Source organism: Melospiza melodia, chromosome 8 (assembly GCF_035770615.1).
Source record: "Melospiza melodia melodia isolate bMelMel2 chromosome 8, bMelMel2.pri, whole genome shotgun sequence".
In the NCBI taxonomy this organism is placed as follows: Eukaryota; Metazoa; Chordata; class Aves; order Passeriformes; family Passerellidae; genus Melospiza; species Melospiza melodia.
In genome coordinates, this window is record NC_086201.1 from 22,870,112 (window position 1) to 22,898,093 (window position 27,982).

General features: G+C 35.9%; 2 protein-coding genes across 24 annotated transcripts in view; both read right to left on the minus strand.

Moving 5' to 3' along the window:
- TTN (titin) overlaps positions 1–20,669 on the minus strand; it is a 238,040-nt gene extending 217,371 nt beyond the window's left edge. For 17 of the 20 annotated variants that reach the window (XM_063162234.1, XM_063162215.1, XM_063162218.1 and 14 more), the window contains exons 1-20: positions 20,465–20,669; positions 18,294–18,397; positions 14,017–14,220; positions 13,084–13,371; positions 12,242–12,330; positions 11,903–12,144; positions 9,902–10,187; positions 9,505–9,657; positions 8,922–9,041; positions 7,765–7,902; positions 7,353–7,490; positions 4,899–5,174; positions 4,666–4,785; positions 3,313–3,588; positions 2,998–3,063; positions 2,275–2,533; positions 1,697–1,757; positions 1,371–1,583; positions 516–658; positions 60–265 (exon numbers count right to left, since the gene is read on the minus strand). In XM_063162234.1, coding sequence (XP_063018304.1) covers positions 60–265; positions 516–658; positions 1,371–1,583; positions 1,697–1,757; positions 2,275–2,533; positions 2,998–3,063; positions 3,313–3,588; positions 4,666–4,785; positions 4,899–5,174; positions 7,353–7,490; positions 7,765–7,902; positions 8,922–9,041; positions 9,505–9,657; positions 9,902–10,187; positions 11,903–12,144; positions 12,242–12,330; positions 13,084–13,371; positions 14,017–14,220; positions 18,294–18,384 — 3,369 coding nt within the window. In that variant the 5' untranslated portion in view covers positions 18,385–18,397; positions 20,465–20,669. The remainder of the gene's footprint in view (positions 1–59; positions 266–515; positions 659–1,370; positions 1,584–1,696; positions 1,758–2,274; positions 2,534–2,997; positions 3,064–3,312; positions 3,589–4,665; positions 4,786–4,898; positions 5,175–7,352; positions 7,491–7,764; positions 7,903–8,921; positions 9,042–9,504; positions 9,658–9,901; positions 10,188–11,902; positions 12,145–12,241; positions 12,331–13,083; positions 13,372–14,016; positions 14,221–18,293; positions 18,398–20,464) is intronic. The other 3 variants (XM_063162220.1, XM_063162223.1, XM_063162226.1) reach the window with 3 other exon arrangements.
- A 6,337-nt stretch (positions 20,670–27,006) lies between these two features.
- CCDC141 (coiled-coil domain containing 141) overlaps positions 27,007–27,982 on the minus strand; it is a 62,470-nt gene continuing 61,494 nt past the window's right edge. For all 4 annotated transcript variants that reach the window (XM_063162236.1, XM_063162238.1, XM_063162237.1 and 1 more), the window contains one exon: positions 27,007–27,307. In XM_063162236.1, the coding sequence (XP_063018306.1) occupies positions 27,253–27,307 (55 nt within the window). In that variant the 3' untranslated portion in view covers positions 27,007–27,252. The remainder of the gene's footprint in view (positions 27,308–27,982) is intronic.

Below are 27,982 nucleotides of genomic sequence, written 5' to 3' on the forward strand. Positions count from 1 at the left end.
TAAATTATTTGTACAGTAAAATGTTGGTACCCAAAATTAGTGTGGAGGGATAGACATACCTCATCTTCTACAAAACTTCTGACCATCACTGTATCTTTTGCCATTTTCTTTCTAATTAGAGCTTGTTCTTTCTCATACTCTTTTTCAAAGTCACCATAGGAAATGGGTGGGGCTACCTCAGCCACTTTAGGTTCCTGTACGTATGCAGTCATTTGAGTTTGGTACATCATTTCTTGTTGCGATTTTATGTAGGCTTCGTAATCAGCTAAGAATTGAGAACAAATTAATTTTGATAAATTTTTTGGTTTTCACTGGACTGAATAGAGAAAACAAGTACAAACTTCAAGGGCCTGATATTTTGTTTTGCAGAAACAGAGGCACTAGATCTGTCTTTCTGTTTCTTGAACTGAATAAACTAAGCTGCAAAGAATTTGCAGCACAATTTAAAATATTTTTTGCCATCTGGAAGTTAATTTTAAGAAATATTGTTCCCATTTCCTTAATATAAAATGTACCTTCTTCTAGTAAGGAGACCGTTGCAGAAGCTTCTCCAAGATTATTACGAACAACAATAGTGTATTCTCCGGCATCGTCGGCAAAAGTCATGGAAATTTCAAGTTTGCATTCCCCGGTTTCTTTTTTGTAACTCACTTTGTATCTATAGAAAACATAAAAGTAAAAATCCTCTATAATTTTTAGTTAATTATTAGTTAATTTGCTTTTAGTTACAGTTAGACACACTCCTAACTTGTACAAGGCACAAAAAGAGAAACTTTTACAGGCGATTCTCACTGAATGAATGAGCATACAAAGTAGCATATGAAAAATAACCATGCTGAAATTATAGTACTGGTCTTTTTGTTGTCACTAAATAAATAGGTTCCAAACATCAGTACTGAAATATCAGAGGTCTAGTTATCAGACAGAATATAATGGTGTATTTTGTGTGCACACAGAATGTGTGTCCTTGTATTGGTCACCATATCATTTCAAGAATGCTACAAATGTAATATTTTTTTCTCAGCTAGAAAGTGTGTTGCTTTCTACAGACAAGACTTATGTAGAGTGAATGCAAGCATTGCACAGACAGAATAAAACAAATACAACACTTCTTGATTTTTTATAAGTATAACATATGACTATATCTTACTTTATAGTCTTTTGAATATTTATATTTTAAAACTTATGACCTTTTAAAGTCACACATTAAGACATGAGCCTATAACTTTTACATTAAAAATGAATTTATTTCACAGAAATCAGGATGTTATTTGTCTCAGCATAACTGAGGGAATCAAATTATGACATTGCCAATTAAATATGCATAAAAATTATGTTAAGATGGATTTTGGGTATTGTATTCATAGTACCTGTAGCCAGTCGTGAGAGGAACTCCGCCTTTTTTCCAGTAGACATGTGGCTTTGGGTTGCCCCCTACTTGGCATTCAAAAATTATGCTCCCACCTTCAACTAATTTATGTACCATGGGTTTTCTTATGAAGAAAGGAGGTATGGGTTCTCCCGATACTTCCTCTGCTGCAGCAGAGACATCTTCCATTACAATGTCCTTTGTCTCCACATAGCTGAAACAAGATTTCAGTGCAGGTGAGTGAGCTGATGTCTGAAGCTCTCATAAAACAGAATGCAAGAATGTAATGACTGCAATAGGAGCAGTCTGTTTAGAAAGGAACTTTACCGTTTCTCTTCTGTAACAGTCTTCTCAGAAATGGTTTCTCGAGTCTCAGTTTCTTCAGTAACTAAAAGGCAAATTTTATAAAGTGGATTTTAAAACATCTTAATAGGCCTTAAGCAATGAGTTTACTTAACATAAAAAGAATATGTAGTTATCAGCCTTTTCCTCATATTCTGACATCCCTTTTACCTAATAACCCCAGAACACAACTCAAGACATGTGTTTTAAATGTCCAAGATACATTACAAGCAATATACAGTTAACAAAATTATTAACTTCTACAGTGACAAGCGGGACTGTCCTTGAGTTTCACCAGGGGAGGTTTAGTTTGAATATAGAGAAACCTTTCACCAAAAAGGCTGTCGCAGGTTATAAAGCAAGGAACAAGTTGCCCATGAGTCATCTGGGGCCAACTTTTAAATACCTTCTCTACCCTGGAGGTATTTAAAAGACATGTAGATGTGGCACCTAGGGATATGGTTTAGAGATGGACTTGGCACTTTTGGGCTAATGATTGAAATCGATGCCCTCAAAGGTATTTTCAAACTTTAACAATTCTATGATTCTATAAATATACTTACCTTTCACATGTAAGTGGCAGGAAGTGCTGACACTCCCAGCCTTATTGGTAGCAGTGCAGGTAAATCTTCCACTGTCCTCTGCAAAGGCTTCACGAATCACAAGGCGAGCAAGTCCTGCTTTGAAAGTGATCTGGAAGTCCATTGAGCTCTCAATTTTGTAGTCTTCCCTGTACCATGTCACTGTAGGCTGAGGATGTCCAGATATTTGGCACTCCAGAGTGACAGACTCACCTTCAGTCACAGTCTTATTTTTGAGGCCCTGTGTGACAAAAATTAAGTATCACAGTCAGTTTACCTTTTCAATACTAAACAGATACTCAAATATCTAAAACCTGTTTGAATTGAAAATTTAACATCTAGTTCAAAACACTGTTCTGTGAAGCAATGAATGCAGGGGAAAAAAAGGCATTTTCCAAAGGGAAGTATTTGAAACTGGCTTTTAGGGTCTCTGAACATTGCTGTTATTAACAACATGAAAAGGTAGGTTCATATTTATGCAGGTAGATCAACCTATGTGACATAAATGGGAAGAATCCCTACCATAAAAAACATCAAGAAGACTTTGTATCAGAAATAAATTATATGCCTGAGTAAATCTAATTCAAAGTTAAAATGATTATATAAAGCCAGTTTTTAATGGTTGAGTATTAAGCGATAAAAATTAGAAAATAGAATGGGTGAAAATCTACTGTAACTCCCCTACACTACATACAAATTACTTACTGAGACTAAGGTGGGTGGTGTAGCAGGGATTTCTGCAGGTACAGGAACTCTGGCAGCTTCTGTCACCTAGGAGGTTTAGAGGACAATAATGAACAAAGTATAATTTAAATAAGAAAATAAATCAGGTAATATGAACTCTTTGCATGTTGTAAGTAAATATTAGGTCCTAACAAGGATTTGTGTAAAACAAATAAAAAATAAAAGGCAGCAGATTGCTTTAGAAGTGGAAAATTGAGATAAGAAGACAGCAAGAAAGTGAGGCTATTTTTAAGATAAAAGTCAGTCAAAGTGACAGAAATTTGCTTAAAAACATACCTTTGCTTCAGCTTCTTTATGCAGCATCAAGTGCTCTGTCCGCACTGCTTCACTTTTAATGCTTGTCTCCTTTTTAGTCTCAACATCATAGTGACTCTTATACGTCTCCGCAGCCTCTCCAAAGGGAAACTGTGGAGGGGCAGCTGGCTCTGCTTTAGGCCTGACTTCATGAGGCTTTAGCTGAGGTGGCTTCACAGGCTTGGTGATCTTTTGTGCAGCCGAAGTGGCTGATAGCTCTTTCTCCAGAGTAGCCATGGCAGTTCCAGCTATTGAAACCTAGGGAACAGAAGAAAAGGAGTTGGAGCTTTATTGTTGTCTTATTTTCAAAGGAGAGAGTGCATTTCTTGAGCAGATTGCAAATGCAGCAGTTGCTTCCTTAGTTACTTGGTTTTGACACTGCAAAAGCCATATGTAAAAAAAGAGCAGCAGTTTTAGATTGCAGTAGCAGAATGCCAAACATATAATATCCCTGTATTATTTTTGATCTAAGATTTAAATATTTTCTTTTTCAAATAGAATTTCACCTTTAAATGGTCAAGAAGCTCTTAAGCTTCGAAAGCTCTTAAGGAGCACAAGAAATGTTCTCTCAGTTTCTTCGCTTGAACCCTTAGATTTCCATCTAGTCTGTCTAATACTGCAATAAAGAATACTACTAATTACATAACTTCCAATGATTAAAATAACTGATGAGATTTCAAAATATTTTTATAAGTGAAAATTTTTAAAAATACATAAAAATATTTATAACAGTGTTTAATCATATTTGGGGGAAAATGATATTTAAATTCCAGATGAAGAGAAAAAGTGTGTTTGAATGAGAAAATTAATAACTGGAAAATTTTAATGCTATGTAAAGAAGTCCAACAGCAAAATGGAATAATAAATTTAAAAATGGATGGTATCATATTATACAGTCAGTCTGGATTTTTTCTATTTAAAAATTAGCTTAGCATGTATTAATTAGCAAGGAAGAAAAAAGCAGTGTGTGAGTGAACTGATGCACATAATAAGATTAAAGAGGGATACTTGTGCTATTTAAAAAATATAACTTGCATGACAAATATCTACAATTTCACTGTATGTCATTAAGAACTGAAGCTGCTTTCTCAAACAGTTTATAAGATTACTTTAATAAGAAGTAAGAACAAATTGTATTTTAGTAATTCCTTTGTCTGTTTACAGCAGTGTTCTTTATTAGTCAAACAAGGCAACAAAAATAATTGCAAGGGGCACACAACTCTTCCTCTTGGGGAAGCACCACATTGGAGTGTGGGGGAAATAAATTTAGAATGAATGACCTACTGGCCATTGAAAATTAGCATGCTGCTCCTCTTGGATGCAGCTTCAGCTTACCTCGTATGTATGATCTGGTTTAGGAACAGCGACTCTGGAGACCGTGAAGTGAGGACTCGCTGTGCGAGGCCGCGGCGGTTCAACACGAATTGTTTTCTCAAGTTCTGTTGTTCTTTTTATCTACACAAAGTAAGGAAGAAAGTTGTTGAAAGTGAAGCTGTTCTTTAAACTGAAACATGTTTTACTGGGACAGAGTTCCTGGAAAAGAATGCAATGGAAAAAAAGAGTCTAACCTCTTTTGATATATGAACTTCCTGTTTTTCAGGAGTTGAGATATGTTTCTCAGGAGGAACATAGACTGTTTTGACTTCTTTGGTGACAACATGACGTTCTGCTGGGGCCTCAGAACCACGGTCTGTTACAGTGTGCTCTTTATAACCATATTCCAAAGTTTTCTCCTTTACATAAGCTTCATCTGCTAGTTCTGGTTGCCAGGGTGATCGAACACGTGCCTGATCAACTGCTGCAACGACTGTAGCTACAGCTTCAGCCTTTATTCCAGCTTGAGTCTGCAAATAACATCAGCAGAATTTATACACATATGCATAACTATATTGAAAACTTGCATATGTGACAAACCGTTACAGCGCTGAGTATGTTCCACAGAGAGGTTGTATGGTTCTGCAAAAGTCATGATGAAAAGATCAAAAGTATGCACCTGTAAATACACTTAAGAATCAGTAAATTCAATGCAAATATATTCTCTAAGTGCTATCTCTGCAAATTCAGAATATATCTGTGCTTCTGTGTTTTATGCATATCAATATTTGTCTGCAAGTATTATTCTAATACTTTACAGCCACAATTGTGTCCACTTGTCTAAGAGTATGCAGGTAGGTAAATGTGCACATAGTTTTAAAGTATGCTCATCAGCTCCCTATAGGTCTTGTGTATGCAAAAAATGCATCTAGCATCTATTGTGAATGTACTTACTAAGAAACAGACCCATAAAATTTTTTACATCAGGTACATCTGTTAATTCAGTACTGATCTATTTTAAAGGATTTTGCAAAAGAAGGGAGACTGATATATCTCATAATTTGAAAATAATGCTTTTGTATCAGGACTTCTATTTGTTTCTAATAACTCATAAATACTGTCAACTTTGCAACTTTGTTATTAGGGTCCAAAGTCCAGTCCAGTCAGCCAGCAGTAGATAATAGTGAATACTACTACTGGTTGTTATTACTGATACATAATTACATAACTGATCTGGACAGAGCAACAGAGCATATGATATGTATTCCTTGAAAATGGGAAAAAAACCCCTAAAAGATAATTTCATACTGATTTCAAAACCATTACCAGCTTAAACTAAAATTACTTAGGTGAGGCCAAAATGTGATCCTTTACAGAGATTTTGTTTTCTTATTAAAGCAGTGTTTAGGTAACAGGGACTGCTTATTCAGTATTACTCTTGCTTTCCAAATAATTTTTTATACTGGCTTGAATTTGGCCCTAAGTTTATATCATATAACAAGGGACTGAACTCGCCTAGCAGTCTGACTCTCAGTGAGTTTTATATGCTTCACTCATTTACTTATATTTTATAAAAGTATTTTATGAATGTACTATACTGTAAGTAGATAGATTTTAAACAGCAGCTGTTGTCAACTATGCTTTTCTTGCACATGTAAGAATTCCTGACTGTGTTGTGGATCTTTCCTACTGTGGGAATCCTACTGGAACGAGTGTCTGATGGTCATAAGTAACAAACTGGACAGACCTGAATGGAGGTTAAAATTTGTTTTGTACAAAGAACAATTCATACCTCAATAAAGAGAAGTTGTTTCATCTGACAACCATGAAATTACACGGAATCATCAAATAGAAAAAACGATTGCAGAATCAGAAATATGAATAAGTAAATGTTGCTTAAAAGCCACTGAGAGGAGACTGTCACAGAGAAATCAGACTACAGCCTAAAGTGTGACATTTCCTAGCAGGGTGGGATATAAACCCCTTCAGTGCTAGAAACTTAATCCTACTGACTCTTTTATTTGAAAATCATCCCACTGAATGGGTATGTTTTCAGGAATTAATTTGAGAGCATTCTGTTTTATCAAAGTAGGTCTTAAAATGTAAGGTTTGCAGATAAACCAAATTGTAACAGTGCATTGGCTGTAATTTCTTCTCCAGTTCTGGACGCTGTGACTGGTGCTTTAGTTTTAACAGTGGCTACTGTTTTTGGAACTACAATAGTTTTCTCACCTTCCTTTTTAATCTAGTTTTTATAGCAGAAATAAAAGTTTCAGTTACGTTCAGTCTTGAAAGATATTTGAACAATGAGAAAACATTTTGAAATGGGAAGAGGGAAGGAGAGTTGAAGGGTTAGATCCTTGTGCACTGCACACATCTCTGTATTATAGTGATAAGTATTGTTATACCCTCGCACCTATTTAAATAAAAGTAATGATTAAAAAAAAAGTTAAAATGCGTTTCAGGAGTCAGTCAGTCCACTCCAAACATCAGTCAGAAGATAATTATGAGCATCCTATTAATGAAAACAAGAGAGAAAGATCAAGATGAAATAATTTAGTCTAATTAGCAGTAGGTCTAAAAGTTTGTAAGTGGAATAATCTTAGAAAAAATGAGCTGGAAATGTACAGTTAGTATTTTTTGAGGAAAACAAGAGGTTGCAAAGAAGAAAGGATAAAACCAAATATGGCTAAAACAGCGCTATTCACCTTTTCACGTGTTATGCTCACTTGTTCTTGTTTGGTGGCAATTCTTTCTTTACTTTTCGATATTATGACCGGTGCTTTAGGTTTATCAGTAGTAATTACTACCTTAGGTACTGAAGGTTTCATTTCTTCCCTTCTTATCTATTTTTTATGGTAAAGAAAAATGATAGTAATTGATTATGCCTGTTGTCATGATTACACAACTTTTTTGGATAGCAGGATAATGTTTCTAAATGTATATCAAGAAGAAAGAAACATGATTTCAGAATTGGAGTAATACCTTTGTACTCAAGTTATAGCACGTCTTCTATGCTGAGAGAAGTTAATGAAAAGTCATTATATATTCCATTGATTTTTATTTGAATGAGAGAAGAAACTTTCTACTTCCTAGTTTGTAATATATCAATTTATTTACCTGTTCATGAGCAATGTGCACTTGTTCATGTCTGGTAGTTATTTCTTCTGTAGCTCTTGTTATTCTTTCTTGTTCTTTGGCTTTGTCTGTGGCAATTATTACTGTTGGTACTGGAGTTTTCTCTGGTTCTTTTCTCACCTGGACATTTACAAATAAGGAACTTTTAATTTTTATTTTAAAATATAAGGTACGTGAATTTCAATATATTTGGAAAAGAGCATAGAAATTAAAGAGAGCAAAGATGTCACATTCTGTATTTTGAAATCGTCTAGTCTGGAAACAACAATAAAAACATAAACAGACTTTGTACAAAACATTGAACATAAAAATAATAAAACATTGCACAAATGCTTGTTTTGCTACTGAAAGCAGTACTAAAAAAATTGGTGCAGAGAAAAACTGTCCTGCATTAAAATCACTTTGAGAAAGTGTAAGATACTAAAAATAGGTTTAATGAAACTTTCGTTTGACAAGAATTTGACTTAGCTTTCAAATGCTAAGTTCAGATTAATGCCCGGGTGGATTTCTGTTTCTCAGTGCTTTAAAGAGAGGTTACACTTTCTTCCTCATGCTTTTCTACTATAATGCAAATAAAACATTGGCTATAAAAGCTCATCTTCCAGTAAATCACATTTTTCTGATAAAATACATGTTAAAATAATCTGAACTCAAATCAATAATTTGTGTTTTCAAAGTCGATTTCAATGCAGAATGAGTTTTTCCTCCATTTTTTTTCTGACCCCCTGTTCTGCCAACAGACAAAGCAGAACAAATGCAAGCTTAGAGACAATATCAGAACAACCCCCTACAGACACACCCGGCCCCCAACAAAATTTAAGAGCTGCTTTCTACATGTCAATTCTTTGAATTATCAAGAATGCTTGAGAAAAGAGAGGTTGTCTTAGTTATTGCAACTTTATCGATCACATTCTTAGGTATAAATAATGGAAGTGAAATAAAAAGTGAAAGAGAGTAATCACAGAGAAGAGAAGAGACAGGAAAAAGATGCACTGTAAGCTGGAAGAGTGAACATATATAAAAGGGACAAATAATAACAGTATCTCATTTTTCTTCTTCATAGGCTTGTCTTTTGTATGAGATATCAGATTTTTGAACAAGGCAGGGCATAAAAAATCTCAGGTACAATCTGTATTCACCTTTTCAGGAGAGATGTGTCTTTGTTCTTGTGAAGTTACAATTCCTTCTCTAGTTCTTGATATCACTGTTTGTTTTGTGGTTTTATCACTGGTAACTACTACCATTGCCTCCTTTTTCATCTGATTTTTGTAGCAACAAACAAAAAAAACCAAAGCCTCAGAATTCATTTTAAAATAAGTTGATCATCAAAATAAGAAGAGAAATAAAAATAAGAGAGGAATTCAAGTAAAGGAAAAATACTAAGGGAGAATTATGTTATTTCTAGTGGGGAAATTATAAATGAGATATTAGGGAAAAAAAGTAATCATTCTAAGAATAATGTTAGAGAATAAAGGAGAAGAGAGAATAGAGGATCACTTTCAGAGAAGGCAACTTAAAAAGAGTAATTAGTTCAATCCTGTTATGATGGAATGGGATGGTGTAAATGAACCTGAGCATTCCTTTGCAGTCCAGGTGTTCTAGATGAGTATGCATGCTTTTGCAGTGCACTGGGTAACATCTTGTTAATTCCTCACAGGGAATCATGCCTTGTTTGTGTGTTGGATGAAGGGATAAAGGGAAATGTCTGTGCTCTGTTTCTACCTGCTCATGAACAGGCTGAACGTGGACTGCAGTCATTGCTGTCCTTTTAGCAGTTTGCTCCGCCACACCTGGAGCTGGTTCTCTCACCATGGCTTGATCCACAGCAGCAACAACTGTAGCAATAGCTGCTGTTTTTTCACTGTCCTTTCTCACCTATATTTGTCACATCAAAAGACAATTTTTTCATATTTTGCATACATTCAGAAGAAGCACAAAACCAGTACAGAGACAGAATATTGCAAAGAAGCATTTCCACATCTGCAGCAGGACTCTCTCAATAGCAGATGCACACAAGGTTTTACACATAGCCTCTCAGAGTCCATTTAGCAGATCTATCCAGCAGTGGTGAGACCCCACAAAAACCAAACCCAGTATTTTTTCCAGAAAGAGACTTTACCTCTCTAGCACCAGCGGCCACCTCGCCAGCAGCAGTGCCAGTAACAGTGACTTGTTCTTGGACCCCATATCTCCCTTCCCATCTTTCCTCAGTGACTTGGGTAGTGCTTGTGGATACTCTTGTTTCCTTCATCTGGGCTTCCATGGTTCCAGTGTATCCTTCCTGCTTCCAAGGAGGAAGGACATCAGCCCCAGCTGTTGTCACTACATGTGGTTTACGGATTGGAGATGGAGATTTCACTGGTCTAATAGGTGAGGTGGAGATTCTCCCAGCAGGAGAAACGGACCTATTAAAAAAAAATACAGTATCATTAATCTACTGCCACAGAATGATAATTGTATAAACAACTTCAGCCTGAACTTGAACTCACTCCCCATGTAGGTATCTCCAGTACTGTGTAGTTTCATTTTAAGAACGGTTTTTGAGAGGTTCTACTTGTAAATTACACTAACTTGTTTTTATAACATTATGCCTAACTGTTGTCATTCATAACTTTAACATGTCTTTGTAGTAGCTTAGTTTCCAAAAAGAAATAAGAACAAGTGGCAAAAGAAATTTCAGTCAACCAAATATATTTGAGATATAAAAATTATTTTGCATTTGCTCTATCCTAATTCTTCTAATAGGAATAACACAAAAGGCTCACAGGCTGTAAATACTACATAATACGGTCATGGTCCAGTCTCTGTAGAGAGACAAAATCGTAATTGTAACCAATCTTGAGAAAAATGTCATGTAGCTACCACCTAGCAAAACAACTGGATGTACTCCTGTACTACATATTACCGTCAGTGTTGTCCATATAAGTACCCATAATCCAGGCAAATTTCTTATCAGTGCTGAATATTTTTCCCTGCACTTACATGTACAGATCTCAGATGCAATAATTTATATCCACTTGGCAAGTGCTAGTTTCTAAATTCTGATATTCCAAAAAATTCAGTCCTAATCCTAACAGACAGTTTTAAAGCGTTTTCCAAAATTCTTAAACAGGCTTTCTAACTTAGAATTTCTTTCAGTGGAATTTTTTGTGCTGTATTTCCCAGAGAACGTTATCAAATAGCAGCAGTAGGGGGCAGCAGCATCATGTTGATTTTTAGATTTAGTTTTTTCTAACGTGTTGTAGGCCTAAAAGGGGTCTGACTAGCAAGGGAGGGCAAAATTCTAGTTCTATATGTGCTCTAGATGTCGCTATTGAATTCCTTTTTCATTTATGTAGTTTGATAGTTACAGCTAGTTGCTATCAATCCATTTATTCCTGTCCTTGCAAGTTATCATCAGTGGGGTAAATTCACCAGCATACCCAGCTCTGGCAACTTAAATGGGGCTCTTCTGAGCATTCAGCTTGGAGACATTCCTTCCATGATGCTGGTACTTCAGGATACTGCAAATGCAGGACTTTCAAAACACTCTTGGCTTTACCTGCTCCTCAGCACAGACCTCATGGGGTCTCCCAGACCACGAGCCTTGCTCTTCACATCACTCACTTTCCCTCTCTGGCCCTTCTACACAGCAGAGATAAACTTCATTTTTCCATAACCACATTTAGCTTGCCTACCTTCAAAATATTATTTCTGTAGTTATTACCAGCACATACACAGAACACGAGCTCAAGGTTTTTTTACATATCCTTTCATTTTGTTTGCCACTCATCAGTGTCATTGCTGTTTTCTCTGTTCATCTAAAATAATCAAGAGTCAACTGCTCTACTGTTGTTTTTTTTCTGTTTCATCATGAAATTGAGCTGTGAGTGCTACTTTGGCTCTATGTAGAGCAACCAAATGGGATTTTCTACAGTAGGGTATAGAAGTCTACATAGGGGACACGCACTTCTGTACCAGTGGCAAATAGAGCACATTACTGCTCACCATCAGAACAAAGCCAGTCATTATTAAGTCAGTGCATTCTTTCATTTCATACTGTGCTCTCATTCTACAGCATTACTTCTATACGTAAAAGTGATTCCAAAAGCAATACTGCCCAAAAGAACAGTAATTTTACCTTACTGGTGAAGGTGTTGGTGCTCTGACATGTCTTACAGGCGATGGTGATTGTCTAACGGGTGATGGTGATTGCTGTCGTGCCATTTGTGCTTTTGCAGCAGTTGTCGGGGTTGGTGATTTGGATGTAGGTCTAGGAGGCATTCGTGGAGGTGCCTTGTGTGGGAGCTGTTGGGTGGTTGCACCTTCTATCATCATTTCAACACTTGTAAGTGATCTGGCATCAAAGTGGGCTTCAGTCTTCTACAATGAAAAACAAGAAAAGGAAAACTAGGGTGAGGGACTGTAGAAGTAATGCTCCACATTTTAGCCTTACCTGCTTTGTTTTTGAAAATTGTACCTTTTCAATTCTGGCTTGTCTTGTTTGTGAAATCTGAGCAGTCGATACAATTGTCTTTGTCTTTTTAGCAGGAACGGCTTCTTCCTCGCCTTTGGAAAGAAAACATGGTCAGAAGAATTGCATATGTTAACAATTAATAAACAGAGAAATAAATGAATGGTCAACTTCAATTATATAAAAAATTTACGTAAACAACAGAAAAATAATTAAACAACCATCTGTTTTGCCTTCAATATCTACAGATAGATAGTTGTGAAAACAGTTGAAACAATATTACTGCATTACCAAGTCATTAGAAAACAACCTCAAAGCAGAACAAAATACATTCATTGTAGATTCTTCATATCAGTCCTGGATCTTAAATGACTACAGACAAAAGCCTGACTGAGGTGAAATCCAAGCAAGAGTGCTCTGGGTAGCATGTTTTCCTGCCACAATTCTCTAAAAACTGTCCTCATCCTTACCAGCCTCCTTCACAAGACTAGGTACAGCTATGCAGTCTAATTTATCTATTCTATCAAAGCCAACTTACAAATAAAACTTTGAGAGATTTACAGACCAAAATGAGAACAACTCAAGGTATCCCACACTTTTCCCATCAACTATATCCTCTGCTTAAAGAACACTCATTCTGGAGAAAAATCTTGTTAAATCTCAGACAAAAATCTTTGGTAAATTTCATCAAAGATGCTGTTTTGTTTTTTTTTATTTTACAGCAAGTTAATAACTCTTGAGAAAGAAATGATAAATTAACTTGTTGATGTAACTGCAATGAGTGGTGCATATTGTACCATTACCATTAATGCTCTGATTTTCATGACCTGCAGCTTCAGCTCTGTTACCTTGAATTAGCAATTCAGCTGTTGAAGTAGCACGTCCCACGCTATTTGTGGCATTTACGGAATAGGTGCCGGAGTCTTCAGGATATGCTTCTGCAATTATTAAGCTGTAAAGGTCTCCTTCTTGTGAAATTTTAAAATCGGGGGAACTTTTAATTTCTACTCCATCCCGATAGAACTTCACCACAGGTGTAGGGATTCCAGTCACTCTCACGTCAAGTCGAACTTGACTTCCTTGTCTTGCAGTCATGCTCTGTAGTCGTTGTGAGAAGTTTGGTGGTGCTGTTGCAGCTGCATTTTTATTAAAGAAGTAAACAGAAAAACAATGGTGTCTGTTAAAAAGAATGGCAAGTACTAGATGCTTTCATTACTAGAAGTGTGTGAAGTCTATTTCTTCTTCACAGGCTACTGACAGGTGATAGTACCTTCTGAAACATTCAAAATATTATTTTTGATTACACCTAGGATTGCAAATGTTTCTAGAATTACAGATATATTGCTTACAACCATAGGCATTAAGCACAGTCTTTTGGTATGGACCTTTATGTGACTTGTTCTGTTAAATATCATTGATACCATTAGATATCATTAATGGCTCCATCCTGCAGAAATTAATTTTTTTTTAATGGGCAATTTCAATGTAGCCAGCATGACAGACCGTAAGGAGCTACCTGCATAAGGGCTGAGCCAGAAGCTTGAGTCGTGTAATCATGAATAAGAGTTTGTGAGATCAAGATTAAACTTGATACAGTTAAAATGTAAAGGACACTGTTAGACATTACTGGTGAGAATGCACGCTGAGTTCTAGACTGCTTTAGGAAAAGGAATGTGCTTTGCTATTTTTTGCTGATCATGTACTTGAAATCTGAACTCTTTCCAATCATCCCTCAGACTGGTAGCAGGCAGAGAGAGGTGCCTTTCCGTGGCTGTGAGTACCTGTGACCAGCAGCTCAGCAGTACTAGTCGCTTGCCCAGATCCATTGGTGGCTTGCACAGTGTATCTCCCGCTGTTGGCTTCTGTCACGGTGGGGATCACCAGTCTAGCGCGGCCATCACTAAACGAGATCTGCACACCGGGCAGAGTTGCAGCAGAGAGAACCTGGCCATCCCGAAACCAGTTCACCTCAGGAACTGGGAAACCTGCAGAAAAAGGAAGACAAATGGAGATCAAGACATTATGAAATGCCAGACATAAAAATTTACCATGTATACACAGTTGCGGTGGAGCATAATGCCATAGGTGCAGATATATGTCCAGAGACACAGTGGCAGAGGAATTTTGTTTTAGAAAGGTCTCTAAAATGCACAGAGCAATAGGGCAGCTGCACTGGCTCCTGTGTTTAGTAAATCACTTGAATAATGAGAAAACTGTAGTATTTAGCAATCTTACTAAGAAATAGAAGTCCATCAAATTCAGGAGGAGGATGTGAGGTATTTTAAAAATGTATTTGCTGGTATCTAAGTAGGATTGATTATTATTAGCATATTTATGCAGTCCAATAGTCTGGAGATAATGTAAACATCAGTACTTCCAACCAAATAAAGCATATGTTCTAAAACTACTATGGTTTTAGAAAATGAAGTGATAGAAAAAGTGACTGCTGTAGACATTAAAATCAAATGCCAGCAAAGTTTTGGGGGTTTTAATTTCTTTTTCTGCAATTTTTTGAGTTTGATCAACAGCAGTCACCTGGAATCAACTGTTGTTCAAATATATTATTCTATTTTATCAGGGTCATGAACAAGAGTCTTGGGGTCAGAAAAATTTCAGTTTTAACAACAGCTGATTTTTGGTTTTAAATGGTGATTTGAGATTGCCTGTGGAAATTGTCTTCTCAGTGTTCTACTCAGCCAAATTTATTGAGTAACTTAAATCCATTTGATGAACAAGTAAAATTCTTATATGAACCACACACATAAGGAGAACAGGTAATTTAAGGAGATGGTTCCAGCTCAAAGTCTTTTTGTAGTTCTAGAACATAATTTCTTCAAAATTAAAATCCTCCCAAATTCACTTCATGTTTTTCTCCACTCAACCCAAATCACCAGTTGCACTGCATGGAGGCTAAGAAATGAGATCTGAGACTTGAATTAATTTTCCCAGTTGTATTGTCTGTGCCCCAGGGGCACAGAATTCTGCTTCCTTTCTAGAGTATCCTTCCTATAAAGCAAATAAATTATTAAGGAATTTGATGTGCAAGGAAAATGACTGTGTGAGACCAAAGTGAAAGAGAAGTTGATATGTAGATTGAGGCTTTCATTGGTTCACTGCAGTCCCATCAGACTTGGTTAGGAAAGTTTAAAATCTGATTCACAGTAAAGCACTGATATTTAGAGAAATGTAAAATGAACATACACACAGAGAGAAAGAAAATGTGGACAGTTTTAGGGAGGATTGGAAATCAAAAGAGTAAAAGTAGCTTTAAGCATTGTCAGTTTACAGATGGAAGTTATCAAACAGTCCTGATGGGATGGTATGATTCAATTTTGTGCTATTGGTGTAGGGCAACTTGGGCATTATCATCATCAACTTAGAGTATGCAGCAGACACCAGTGATTTCATTCAGAGCTATGTGTCTTCAATATTAGTGAAAATTAGTTTAAAAATATTTTAAGCTAGGCAATCCTTCAAAACACATCCTCTGTAGTGAATTTCATGAAATATTTCTAAAGTTCTATTTGAACTTTTGCAGTGGTATTATATGATGATTAGCAAAAATGGGAGTTTCTGTGGCAGGTTGAGAAAGGCCTGCACTTTTAAAATGGAGTCTATTTTGATGTCTCAAACTGCTATGTACAAGGCATCCGAAGCTAGAAGCCATTTTAGAAATCTGAGCCCGAGTTTATATTTAAAACTCAACTCCACGAATTTCCTAGCACTCTGCTAGCCCCAGGTCACAGAGCTATTAACATCTAACTCAGATTATAGATAAATGTGCCCAGTCTATGTAGAGTAGGGTTTTACTTCTACATGTCCCAAATACACTATGATTTGACTGTTAATGATAAGAACAATCGTTGTTCATTTTAAAACTGTCCATGAGGTTTTTTGAACTTTAATACCAAAAAGAAGAAAATCGACCTGTAGTGCCTCAAATTCACCACTTAAGTAATTGGATTCAATAAGATTCTCCTGACAACGATGTGAGAGGGACTGCCAACTTGTGTATGATCTGTGTGCTGCTTTCAACAACAAGCACTATGAAAAGGCTGTCTTGCACTGGGTAATACCTGAAAATACCAGTTCAAGAAAGGTAAGCAGTGCATAGTTTAATTCTTTATGAAAAAATTTGAACTTGTTCGGTGCTGTGGAGACATGAGCTTGGCACTGTTCTAAGGCCAGGAACAGTTCTGACTTTCTTGTCTCATGACTCAGTCACCGGTGACCCAGTAGGACTCCCCCTGTGACAGTGTCCTGGCTGCCCTGGCATTTGCTGCTTTTAATAACAGGGTTTGTGTGTTCTGTGCTTTCTGTTACATGCTGGGTTTATTAATCTGATATCATCCCTTTATAATGTGACACTTAATTCACATTCTAATACAGCAGCACAGTTCATTTATTCTAGTTTACACACGGCAAAATTACATCTCGGGTGGTTGCTAAGCTCTCCTTGATACTCTTAGATTAACTGAGCTCTTCACATTTGAACTGTAGCTGTGTATTAATACTTGACTTGTTTATAATAGATCAGTGTTATTAGAGATAGAGAAAAATTCTTATTTTTAAACTCACAATAATTCATTGCAGGTAGAAAAGGTAGACATTACAGCCGGATAAAGCTATGTAGTCCTTTATTTATGCAATTAGTTATAGTAAAAGCCTTTCCTGACTTTTATGCTGCAGAAAACTAAATGCCAAGCCACTGTCAGGTCTTTCAAACCAGGACGATGTTTTTAGGGCAGGAAGGATACACCAGAATCTCACAATGTGAAAAAAACCTAACAAGAGGTTGACTCACAAGATATTTGAGACTAACATACAAATATGGCATATGCTATTAGAAACACTGCTGTATCTTCTCTTGGTAAGAAATCAAGTTCCCCTCCCAAGTACTCCATAATATCATAAAAATGAAATTAGCCAAAATCACACACTGAATAATAACACTAGCCTCCTAACTTTTTCTGATGATATTTTTAGGTATTCCTAATACCAATAAGTATTGTAAAAGTGAAAAAAAATTCACAGAAAATTTACAGTGTAGAAGCAAGAAGAGAAAACCAGGGCAATTAACTGAAGAATAAGGGCCAAATAATAGAATATGGCATGAAAAAGTGTCATGGATGGAGACTGCAGGACGTGTTCAAACACCAAATGTGTGAGCCAGTGTCATGCAAAGTGACCAAGGGATGAAATACATGGACCATAGATGTCAGAGATCTTTATAGTTGCACAGATCATGTGTTTGCACCTGTCACAGAGCATCTGAGTAGTGCTTTATGGTATGTGGATCATCACATTGCTAATGCCTGTAAGACAATATAATTCCACCAGCAGGAGCACATGTCATTTCTCCTTAGTCACTGCCGAGGTCAGAGACACTCTTAGAACAGTGTGTTGGGTCTCTGGTAATGCTATCTCAGGGGTTTGCTTGGAGTTCTGCACAAGATAGGGTGTTTGAATAGTATGTAGACTGGAGAAATCAAGTATCCTTTAAATTGGATGGTATCTTTAAATTGCACAGGCAATTGATATTAATCCAGCCTTGTGCTAACATCATGATCACCTTACACATCTATTTTTTAGCACCCTCTTTAGGGGCCAGTTGGGCCTAGATTTTTTGTGCTTTTAATCCCCCTTCTAGAACTCTGGAATTAAGTAAATTTAAGGGCAGAAACTTAAGGGAAGCAGAAATAGAGCTTGCTTAGCTAGAGTAAACCTTAACAAAAGGTCTTGGAAGAACTATCATAAATCCTGTTTTTTGCATCCTGACTTCTAATTCTGCCCAGTCATCATCCAAATGAGGTTATTGTTTCTGCAGCCACATGAAATTCCCTTATTAGCACAGTATGTATTTTTAGGCATATACATTTCAAGGGGTGGTTCAGCGCGGTATGATATGGATATATATCCGCATTTCAGCACCCATCTTGACCCATTCATACCAGATTATGATCTATGAAAAGTGTCATCATTTTTCTCATCATAAACATTAGAGAATAAATTAGTGCTAAACGACAGCAAATCTTGGAAGAATGAATCAAAGCCTTACCGCTAATATGAGCCTCAAAGGTTGCGGCACTACCCTCCAGTGCCACAACGCTTTGTAACGGCTGTGTGAAAGTTGGTGCTTTCGTCGTCATCTTTACAGGCACTCTGCAAGCAAAATAACCCCATCATTAGATATCAGTGGTGAAAATGCTATTGTATCCACACACTTCTTGCAAGATTTTAAGAATATGTGCAGCTATTCTCTAAACAATTTACTCAGTTTTAAATCAGAACAACCGGTGAAATGCAAATATTGTGGGTTTTGACAAATTTGTATTGCAAATTACTCTTGGAACATGTTTGGCTGAACTGGATGGGAAACCATTATATTTAGTGGAGCTGTGCTTTGGCACTGCAAGTATGCAGCAGGAGAGAAAATTCTGCTTGACTCACTGTGTGACCTTCCACAGGTCATTCAGGCTGCCTCTCTTTGTCTACTAATTTGTTTTATCTGACAGGAAAAAATTAACCTGTATAATTTTAAAAAATATTTTGCTGGTGCAAAATATTTGCATTCTGCAATGACAAGACAACTAGGTCACTAAGAAGCAATTGAAAGAAATGTGGAAATCTACAATGTACTTAGCTTAATAATGCCAATAAATTATTAATAATAAATTATTAATAATAAGTTATTAATAAAAATAATAATATTAATGAATTTTTCATTATTAATAATGCAATAAGTATCAAAATACTATTTTAAAAGCACTCTGTAAATAGTGAATAATTTCACTTTACAGAAGCATATTGGCAATAAAGATGCAGATAAAATTCTCCTCTTTCTTAGAGAGTATCTCCGTGGAATTTTGAGTATGGAAAGACAGCCACCTTCGAAATGTGAGCTAGGATATAAAGTAGCCACTGACACTGATGGCTTGAACAACTGCAAAGCCATATGAAATCTGAAAGAAAGTTTGCTTTCTCTTGCTATGCCAGAAGATCTTACTTTGAAATAACACACTGCCACTAGAAAAGCTTGTGTGTTGATAGTTTATATTTGCATGATCTATTTATTAACTGATGTTGAATTGTACAGTTTTTTAAAAGGTAGCTACTATTTTCTTAATATTATCATACATCCATTAAAGTTACATTTTTTCTTATTAAAAAAATTCCTCAGGGCATATCTGGTATCAACCAACAGAAAAATCCCACAATATTTCAAGGCAAACTTACTCATATATTTACTTCCATTTACTTTTGCTCTTTGTGACAGTCCCAAGGTTAAATTAAAAATGACAAAGTGAAGTTTCTTTCACTATGAGTCAAATTTATTCTACCTCTCACAGGGGTGAAAATTCTTCATTACTTGGGTTCCTTCATAGAAATCAGGGCCTGATGCATACATGCAATAAGAGCATAAAGGCAGAACTGGATATTGAATTGGAATTTTCAGGTTCATTTATGACTATGTTTTGAAGCTCAGCTAAAATAAATGGGAATAATTTTGCAATACAATTAAACATTATGAAAGCTTATATATATATATATATATATATATATATATATATATATATATATATATATATATAGTTTCCAGAGGAGAACAGAAATAATTTAATTGAGAATAATTTCTATCGAGATCCCACAAAGTTTCTATATTTCATTGTCCAAGCAAATTCTGGTGATATAGATGTGATCTTATAAGGCTTCTTGTATAATTAGAATTGAAAGTATGCATCTAAAATGTCATGTTCCAGAAATAACCTTTGCAGCCATGAATGACAGCAGACAAGTGTTCCAGAGCTGCCGTGTAACTGATACCTTAGCAGTTGTTTTCCTTAAAAAGTCATCAGCACTTAGCTGATACCATGTGCATTTTATCAGAGCTATTCTTGGAGCTTCTCAGTTTATCTCTCAGCAGCATAACCTTGAACACTCCCAACAGAAAGCAGTTTTTAAGTTAAGCACATGTTTCCATGCACTTTTAAAATCCTAATTTATCTGGTCTTTAGCAATGAAGTACCCTGGAAAAGAAACCTTTTTGCTGAGAGTTATCGAAACTTACTCCAGAAATTAAGGCTATAACTTGACAGAGCATTTAAGTGTTTCATGTCTATACCCTGAAATCTACAACCCCCTGTGAGAAAATTTATAAATAATAGATTGTATCAGAATTATTAATGACTGATAAAACACTTATTACACCAGCAGAAACATGCTACTAACCTGATCTCTCAAAGTGCCTGCAAGAGTGGGCTAAGCCCAACGAAATCTTCTTGAACGACGTCCTTATCCAGAGTAAGATTTTTTAGACAATCCCAGCATGAGAATTGAAGAGCCTCTAATCATAAAAACAAAACTACACAGTCTTGACAGTGTAGTTTTGTTTTTTTGCAATCCCTACACCCGAGGCGAGGCGGGGAATGCACGACTGCTCAGAAGTGCTAACATAGTTGTTTCGCTTTATATACCCCAGCTCTGCTGACACGTCTGCCTCATCATGTCAGTGCCCATTCTGATTGGTTTCCTGAAAGAAAGTTTCTTGGGAGAGGGGATTCACTCTCTGTAACCATACACCACCTGTTGGTTTTGATTGACAATGCTAATTTTAGAGGCACAAAAGGGATTCACTGAGGAAACCTCAGCCATTCCAAAGCTTTTGATTTATAATTCAATTTAGCTTACCAAGTGCAGTTTACATTGTAAATTACCTAATTCATAATCACAAGACAAAGAAAATAATAAAAAAGCATTTTAACAGGGCATACGGACAAGTGAGATTCAGCCTTACTTTCTTTCATTATAAAACATCCAAGAAGCCACACCAAATGCATATGTCAATCACCAGACTAAATAAGTAAGCTGAGCTCAGACAAGTGGCTGCAGTTGCACTATTAGAATACACCATTTAAACTATTTTTCCCCTCTAACTTTGAATTGTAAAATTTTGTTTGTTAATATATAGATTTCGTTCTGTAGGGTTGTTTTTGTTTCCTTCACAATTTTTCTGTTGGATGTTCCAAGCAGTTAAGCATAACAAACAGTAGCATACAATGTGCAGAAACACAAATTTTGTTAAAGTAAATTAACATGGACAAATTCTGTCATTTTTAAGAAAGAAGATTTTAAGTCTAACAGCTTTTTTCTAGGCCTGTGTAGGCCTTGTGCAGACCTCAGGCCATGGAAAGCATACTGGCTTGTGAACTTCAGTAGCCCAGCTTTGTCACTGTGCAGCTACTTGTGCTTTTAGAGAGGCTGCTTCTGAAACAGACATCAGAGTTAGGAGACTACTCTTGTTTATGGCTGGAATGGGAGGTGTTTCACCACACCACCTCATCTGCCTGGTTCTATTCCTGCCTATCTAGCAAACTCTTTAAGCACATAACTGACACATAAGACTACTTAAAATTGCTTGCTTAAAATCAAGCATGTGCTTAGCTGGTTTGGTAAAACGAGACTGCAGTCTGCAGTTACCAAGTTCCACATGGAAAAGGACCTCCCTGAGAGCACCCAGATAAGTAAACAAAGATTGGAGCTTTGTGCTATCAGCTGCACTTGCGTTTGAAAACAACCTGAAGGAAATCTCCAGCAAGAGAGGCAGAAAATGCCAAGGAGAGAGAGAGAGGGTTTCACTGCTATGATTCCTGCAAGGGAGTCCTAATGTTATAGTTTGCAGATCTGAAATAAATAAGGAATTATATATTGCTGCAATTTCAAAAAATAACTTCAGAAATTTGATCTGAAAGTCAATTCATCCATCCTGTAAGGTGGCAACTTCATGGCTACTCTTGGCATGCAGCAGCAGCACAAACTGGAGGAACGGTCTCTTCACTGGTACTACACTGGAACTACCTGAACTCTCACAAGTGGCTGAAAGTCAGAGTACTACAGCTCATTTTTAATTTCTTGTTGCAAATAGATTTCAGAGAGCCTAATCAGTCTGTACATGACTTAGTATGACACTAAATGCAACTCTATGCAATGAGGGGGAGCTCAAGCTGGCTTGTATTAAAAAAAAGTATTAAAAATATCTTAAGAAACTTGTGTAAAGAGTATAAAATGTCTATTTCTAAACAGAGGCCTGCTAAATTAGCAAACAGTTGTTTTTCTCTCTAGTTAAACATTTATATAGTGAAAATTCAAACTTGAAGAAAAACACAGGCTAGTATTTGCAAACTTAAAAAATGCAGCCTGCTTAATGATGATGTCAAAATCAAACAAAAAAATATAAAAGTTTATTAACATATTATCATTTTGAAATGACAGAAATATAAAACTTGTCATTTTGAAATTTTGAGATGGTCAGAACTTCATATTTCCATTTTCCGTTTCCATATTCTATTTCCTTTAAGTCAACAATGACTGATAACAGTAATATAAAACTGATAACAGTTACGAGGGAAAAAATTTCCTGCATTCAAATACAGATATACTGTATTTAAAAAAATAAGTTCCTTCCTTTTTTTTAACTTTTACAATTACTTCTAATAATCTGTTTCTATTCCAACAAAAGTTTATACGTTCTCAAATTTTTTGCTTTAAATAGAGAAGTAAAATTTCAAAACAGTGGAATATTTATCTTGTCCTCAAGGAAATATGAATTACTTATCCTGCATGCTTTCTGTCACATTGATATCACATGATTTCTGCATGTTTTGTATCACACAGTGTACCCACAAGAAAAATCAGAAGGATGACTTCAGTCTTATTGTGTAGCTAAGACACTGCTGGTAAAAATGACATAATTTCTTTGTTCAAGCATCAAACAAAAATCAGATCCAGATAATGAAAAAGACTTTTTTGCCAGGAAGACCATTAAATTGGGCATAGTTATGAAAATTTCAATATCTGCTTTAGTCTGCTACTGCTTGAAGTATAAACTCCATATTGCCAATGTTTGGTACATATAGTAGATTGTAGGCCACCACACATTTAAGGAGTAGCAGGTGATATTTAACACAGTGAAACACTGTGGTGTGGACACCTGCAATCTCTGTGTGAATAATTTTGATTAATTATAACAATCCTAATGACTTGAGCCATGCAGCTGCTTTAATAAGGTCCACATGAAGATGCCTTGAAAGATGAAGACTCTAGTCAGAGTTTAAAGACAAAATAAATTCTTTCTTGAACACTTAAAATTTCAAAGTGTGACCTAAGGAAGTTTTTACTGTGCTAATTTAAGAGGAATTTCCTAATACTTTTTTAAAAAAATCACGATGTTTACTGTTCAGCTACTGCAGAGTACACTGGTGGTACAACACTAGCAGTTGCTCATTATTTGTCAAACACTGCTAGTGTTGTACCACCAGTGTACTCTGCAGTAGCTGCACATCCAATGTAACATAAATCCTGCTTTCTTTCCTGGTCCCTTAGTCTATCTACAAATGCCAATTTGCAAACTGTGTAAAAAGACCCAAGTACCTTTCCCATTCCTTTCCCTCCTTCCATTTTTGCTGTCTCCCTTACTTCTCAGGTCTGTTGCTTCCTATACAATAACTATTATATCTCCTTTCAATTACTATTTTCATTTTACTCCCTCCTCTGATCAACTATGCAAACCAAGAGAGTCATGAAATAGAACTTCACATAAAACTTCTCACTTAAAAAATGCTGCCCTATGTTCTTATAAAACCAACAAAACAGAATCCCAAATATTTTGTATATTATATTCTTGTTTAAATGCCAGTTTTCCAAGTATACTTTGGAAAAAAATTACTTTCCCTTCTCCCTCCCACTTTCTTTAAGCTTAAAAATAACTAAAAAATTCTAAACTGTTAAACCACCAAATCATGACTTAAAATCAAATCACATTTCCACCACCCTTAGCAACTTCTCTTTCCCTGCTAATACTACAAACAGTACTTTGCAACAAAAACTTTAGAACCTTAAACACAGGTGATTAATTGAATTATATGCACAAGAATATCCACGTTTTTGTGCTGCAACTGGCTTTTGAAAGGCTGCTGCCTTTTCAGGTGCTTATCTGAGTCACTGTAAGTGAATATGCAAGATACCTCAACCTTTTTCAATGCAACTAAAACCTGCTTGCAAAAAAATTTTTTCTGAAGAAGGCACTTTCAGTTGCTTCCAAAATAGAAAACAAAATTAAGGCACTAAGGGAGTTTTGAAATTACTTTATCTGTTTCATATGGGAAGAACTTACTGGAAACTGTACATTACCAGGGTTCCTATTCATTAACTTCCTCTTAATAGGAGTCACTTATATCATCTCCTTTGAAATACCTAAGGAGATTTACAGAAGTCACTTTTGACAAGATTTCCTTGTGTATTATTTCTTCATGCATCATCCTCATACATTTACATACATGGAACAAGGAAGAAAGAGAAACATTTGCCTTCTCAGCACTTCACTTTAGAGAGCAGGCCTTACTAACAAAACCTGCACCCAGAGTAAGGAACATACTGATTAAGTGTTCTATTTCCTTCCACAAAACAGTAATTAACATCATTGTACTGGGAACAAGTTCTATCTAACATTGAGACAGTCCTTAGCATTTAATAGATGCATATATTTCATCAATTTTGGAAACCTTTTAACAAATCTGTAGACATCTATGATTTGTAAAATGAAAAGAAACAAGCACACTTGCCATTTTTCACAATGGATCCATTCTCTGAGAACACTTGAAGCAATAGCTGTGTTACTCATTGGCCAAAGAAAGTTAATAGATCTTTATTTATTTATAAACACCACTTTCTACTATTTTGTAAGAAAATCATAAGTAAGAACAGATACACAGATTTCTGATTTGCCCCACGTATTATTTAAAGAAACATTGAAACTTTTTTTCCTGAGTTATGTTTTGTGAATCAACAGGAAAAGCCCCTAAATATTATTTTTTCTCCTAGTCTAACAATCGGGGAAAATCAAAAAGAACCCAAAACTTTAAATATGATGAGGATCCAAGATCAGAAAGAATTTAATTCTACACTTTCCTTTTTACAGAATGAATTTCTAAATAGGAAATCATATATGCCATGCAAAAAGGTTCCAGCTTTTAGAAAAGAACATTAATTTTAGGGGGTTTATAATCTGGGGGGAAGAAGGGGATGGACATCTGATATGTACTTTTTCAGTCCTCTGAATGTGAGTACAGTTAGAAACACAGTATTTTCTATGACATCTCTAAATCTAAATAACACATAACAAGGGGCTTAGTTGGGAAAGGTAATTGCATAGGATCCATAAGATGTTTGATACTTCTCTTCATTCCATTTTGGAAAAGCTTGTGAGATGTACAGAGTAAATATGCAGAGCAAGTAGCTCAGTCTGCAGCTACTATATTTATGTGCACATATACATAGCCTTGTGACTCTTCTGCGGGCAGAGTGCCACTGACTTTTCCATAACGTCAAGCGAGTGATTTATGTGATCAGGTGAAGACATGTACATGATATTTTTTTCCAGCTCATTTCCTCTCTGCCTGTACTTTAACTTGGAGATAAATTTAAGTTTCTGCTATCCAAGCTGCATCCTGATGGAGAAAAATATCTAATATCTTAATATTATGATTTAAGCAATTCTTAAAAATGTTATTTCGGTGCCAATTTTGCACAGATGACATCTACTTGGATGAAGCACAAAAATGCTGCACTGCTTAAATCCCTATCTGCTCCCAGTGAGAAGTGTGAGTGCATTGCAGTGGTATGCAAGACCAGAGCAGGTCTAATCAATGTGCATGTACAGAATGACAGAATGTTGGACAACATGGAATTGCACAGTACATGTGGAATTCATGTGTGTCTGTGGTGTTGGCCAAGCTGTTGGGAATACACTGAAGCAGAAGCCTGAGGAGTGTGAATCATTTCACAAAATTTTCAAAAGTAAGACTTTGAAAATCTGAATCAAATGGATCAAACTCAAGAACAGTTATTTGCAAGGGCAGCTGTTTCGTTTACTGCTGTGGCAGCCAAACAGCCATCCAAAATGGAGCTTTTCCTGAACTACCTTTTTCAGTGCTACAGGTGGATGACACTACAGAAGTCCTTGTCTTTCTCTACAAGAAGCTTTGCAGTAAATTCGAAAACACACCTAAACTCTGAACACAAGAGATGGAGACAAAGCTAATGCTTTGTCATGCTAATGACTGGCCTACAATCCAAAAGATTCAATTCCAGTTCAGAGCTTTTTTAATACCTTGAATAGACACTTAAGAAATTCTGTTATTGAAGAGTCCTTGGCTAAACTAAAAATGTGCTTTGAGGCTAGCACTAATATCACTTCACAGTCCTCTCCTTTGAGCTGCAATAGCAGGCACCAGCTGGAAATGGACTGCATTGTCTCACTAATCTAGTCCTGAAAGCAGAAACATTGCAGTGGAAGACTTGTCCATTATGCTGACTCAGAGACTTTCTCTTCCCTGAAGACATTCCTGCTCCTACTCAAGCATTAGACAAGATTTGCTAATATAAGTAACTACTCCTTTTGATGGCTGACCTCCAAAAAATGTCTCAAATGTGTTAGAAATATGACAACTAACACACTATTTAATAAACTGAACAATTTTGTAGTTATAATTTTTTAAAAAATCCTAATTCTCTATATTAGCTACTGGGAAGACCTTAATGGAATTAATACCACTGATAAAATTTGTAGAAAAACACAATAGTGAGCACTAGTGAATCACCAAGGAGATCTGCAATTTTGAAGGAAAGTGTTTCTTTTCTCCATCATCCCCTTCTGTTAGATTTGTCCAACAATCCAGAGCAAACCCAAAAGAAATCATAAATCACAGTCTAATAAATGCTGTGCACAGGTGAATTTTAATAATGATTTATTTGTAAAGAAACAAAATACAAATTTGAATCTAGATATATATTGGATAGCACCCAAAATTCATCTGCTCCTCACCCATGGCCAATACCTACTAATGGACACAGCAAACAACACAAACATGCTCAGGAATCAGGCATCTTGCAGTTCAGTCCATCTTCTGTTCCACTGCATCAGGCAGAAGAATGGGATCATGTCTCAAACTGAAGTTAATTTCTTAAGGCCTTTCAAGTTCAAGATGCCCTCCTTGAAACCAGAGCTTCTCTTCAAACCTGTTGGAAAAAGGTCAGTTAATATTGCCCTTTATTTTAGACCACAGTCCTTTGTGGTCTTGTGAAAATAAAATATAAGAGATCAAATAAACAGTAATTACAGAGAGAAAATAAAATATTCTAAATCTCATCTTACTGACCAGAAGACACTAGCTATAAACAAAAGAATATAAGAGAAAAAATTTGGATAAATCTAAACTTTCCATGCAGTCTAGATGTTTTAATCATACTTCTGTATGTAACTTATGCAAAATTATGATGATCTTGCATGTCATTTTTTACTAAGGAATAGCTGCCATAGCACAGCAATATGGAAAAAAACTCTGAACAAAATATGTAGGATTAATGCTTTGTCAGCTGGCCATGAAGCATAGTGTACAGGCAGCTCACAAGGAAAAGGACAAAGCTTTTGAATCAACACATGTAAACATAAAGGAAAGTTTTTGCAAGTTGTATTACGTCTAGATAGATAAACCTCAGAAATTTAAAGACAAAAATGCTCTTTCTTTTTTATCAGAGCCTAAATTCCTGAGATGAGATTTAATCCTGTACTGCAAGTCACAGGGATTAGTGACTTCATGTATCTCATTTATTTAATCTGAAATTGCCCAGTGGGAAGGATTGTTATTTTTAATCAATTAATGAACAATGACAATTCCTGTCTTATTGGGCTTG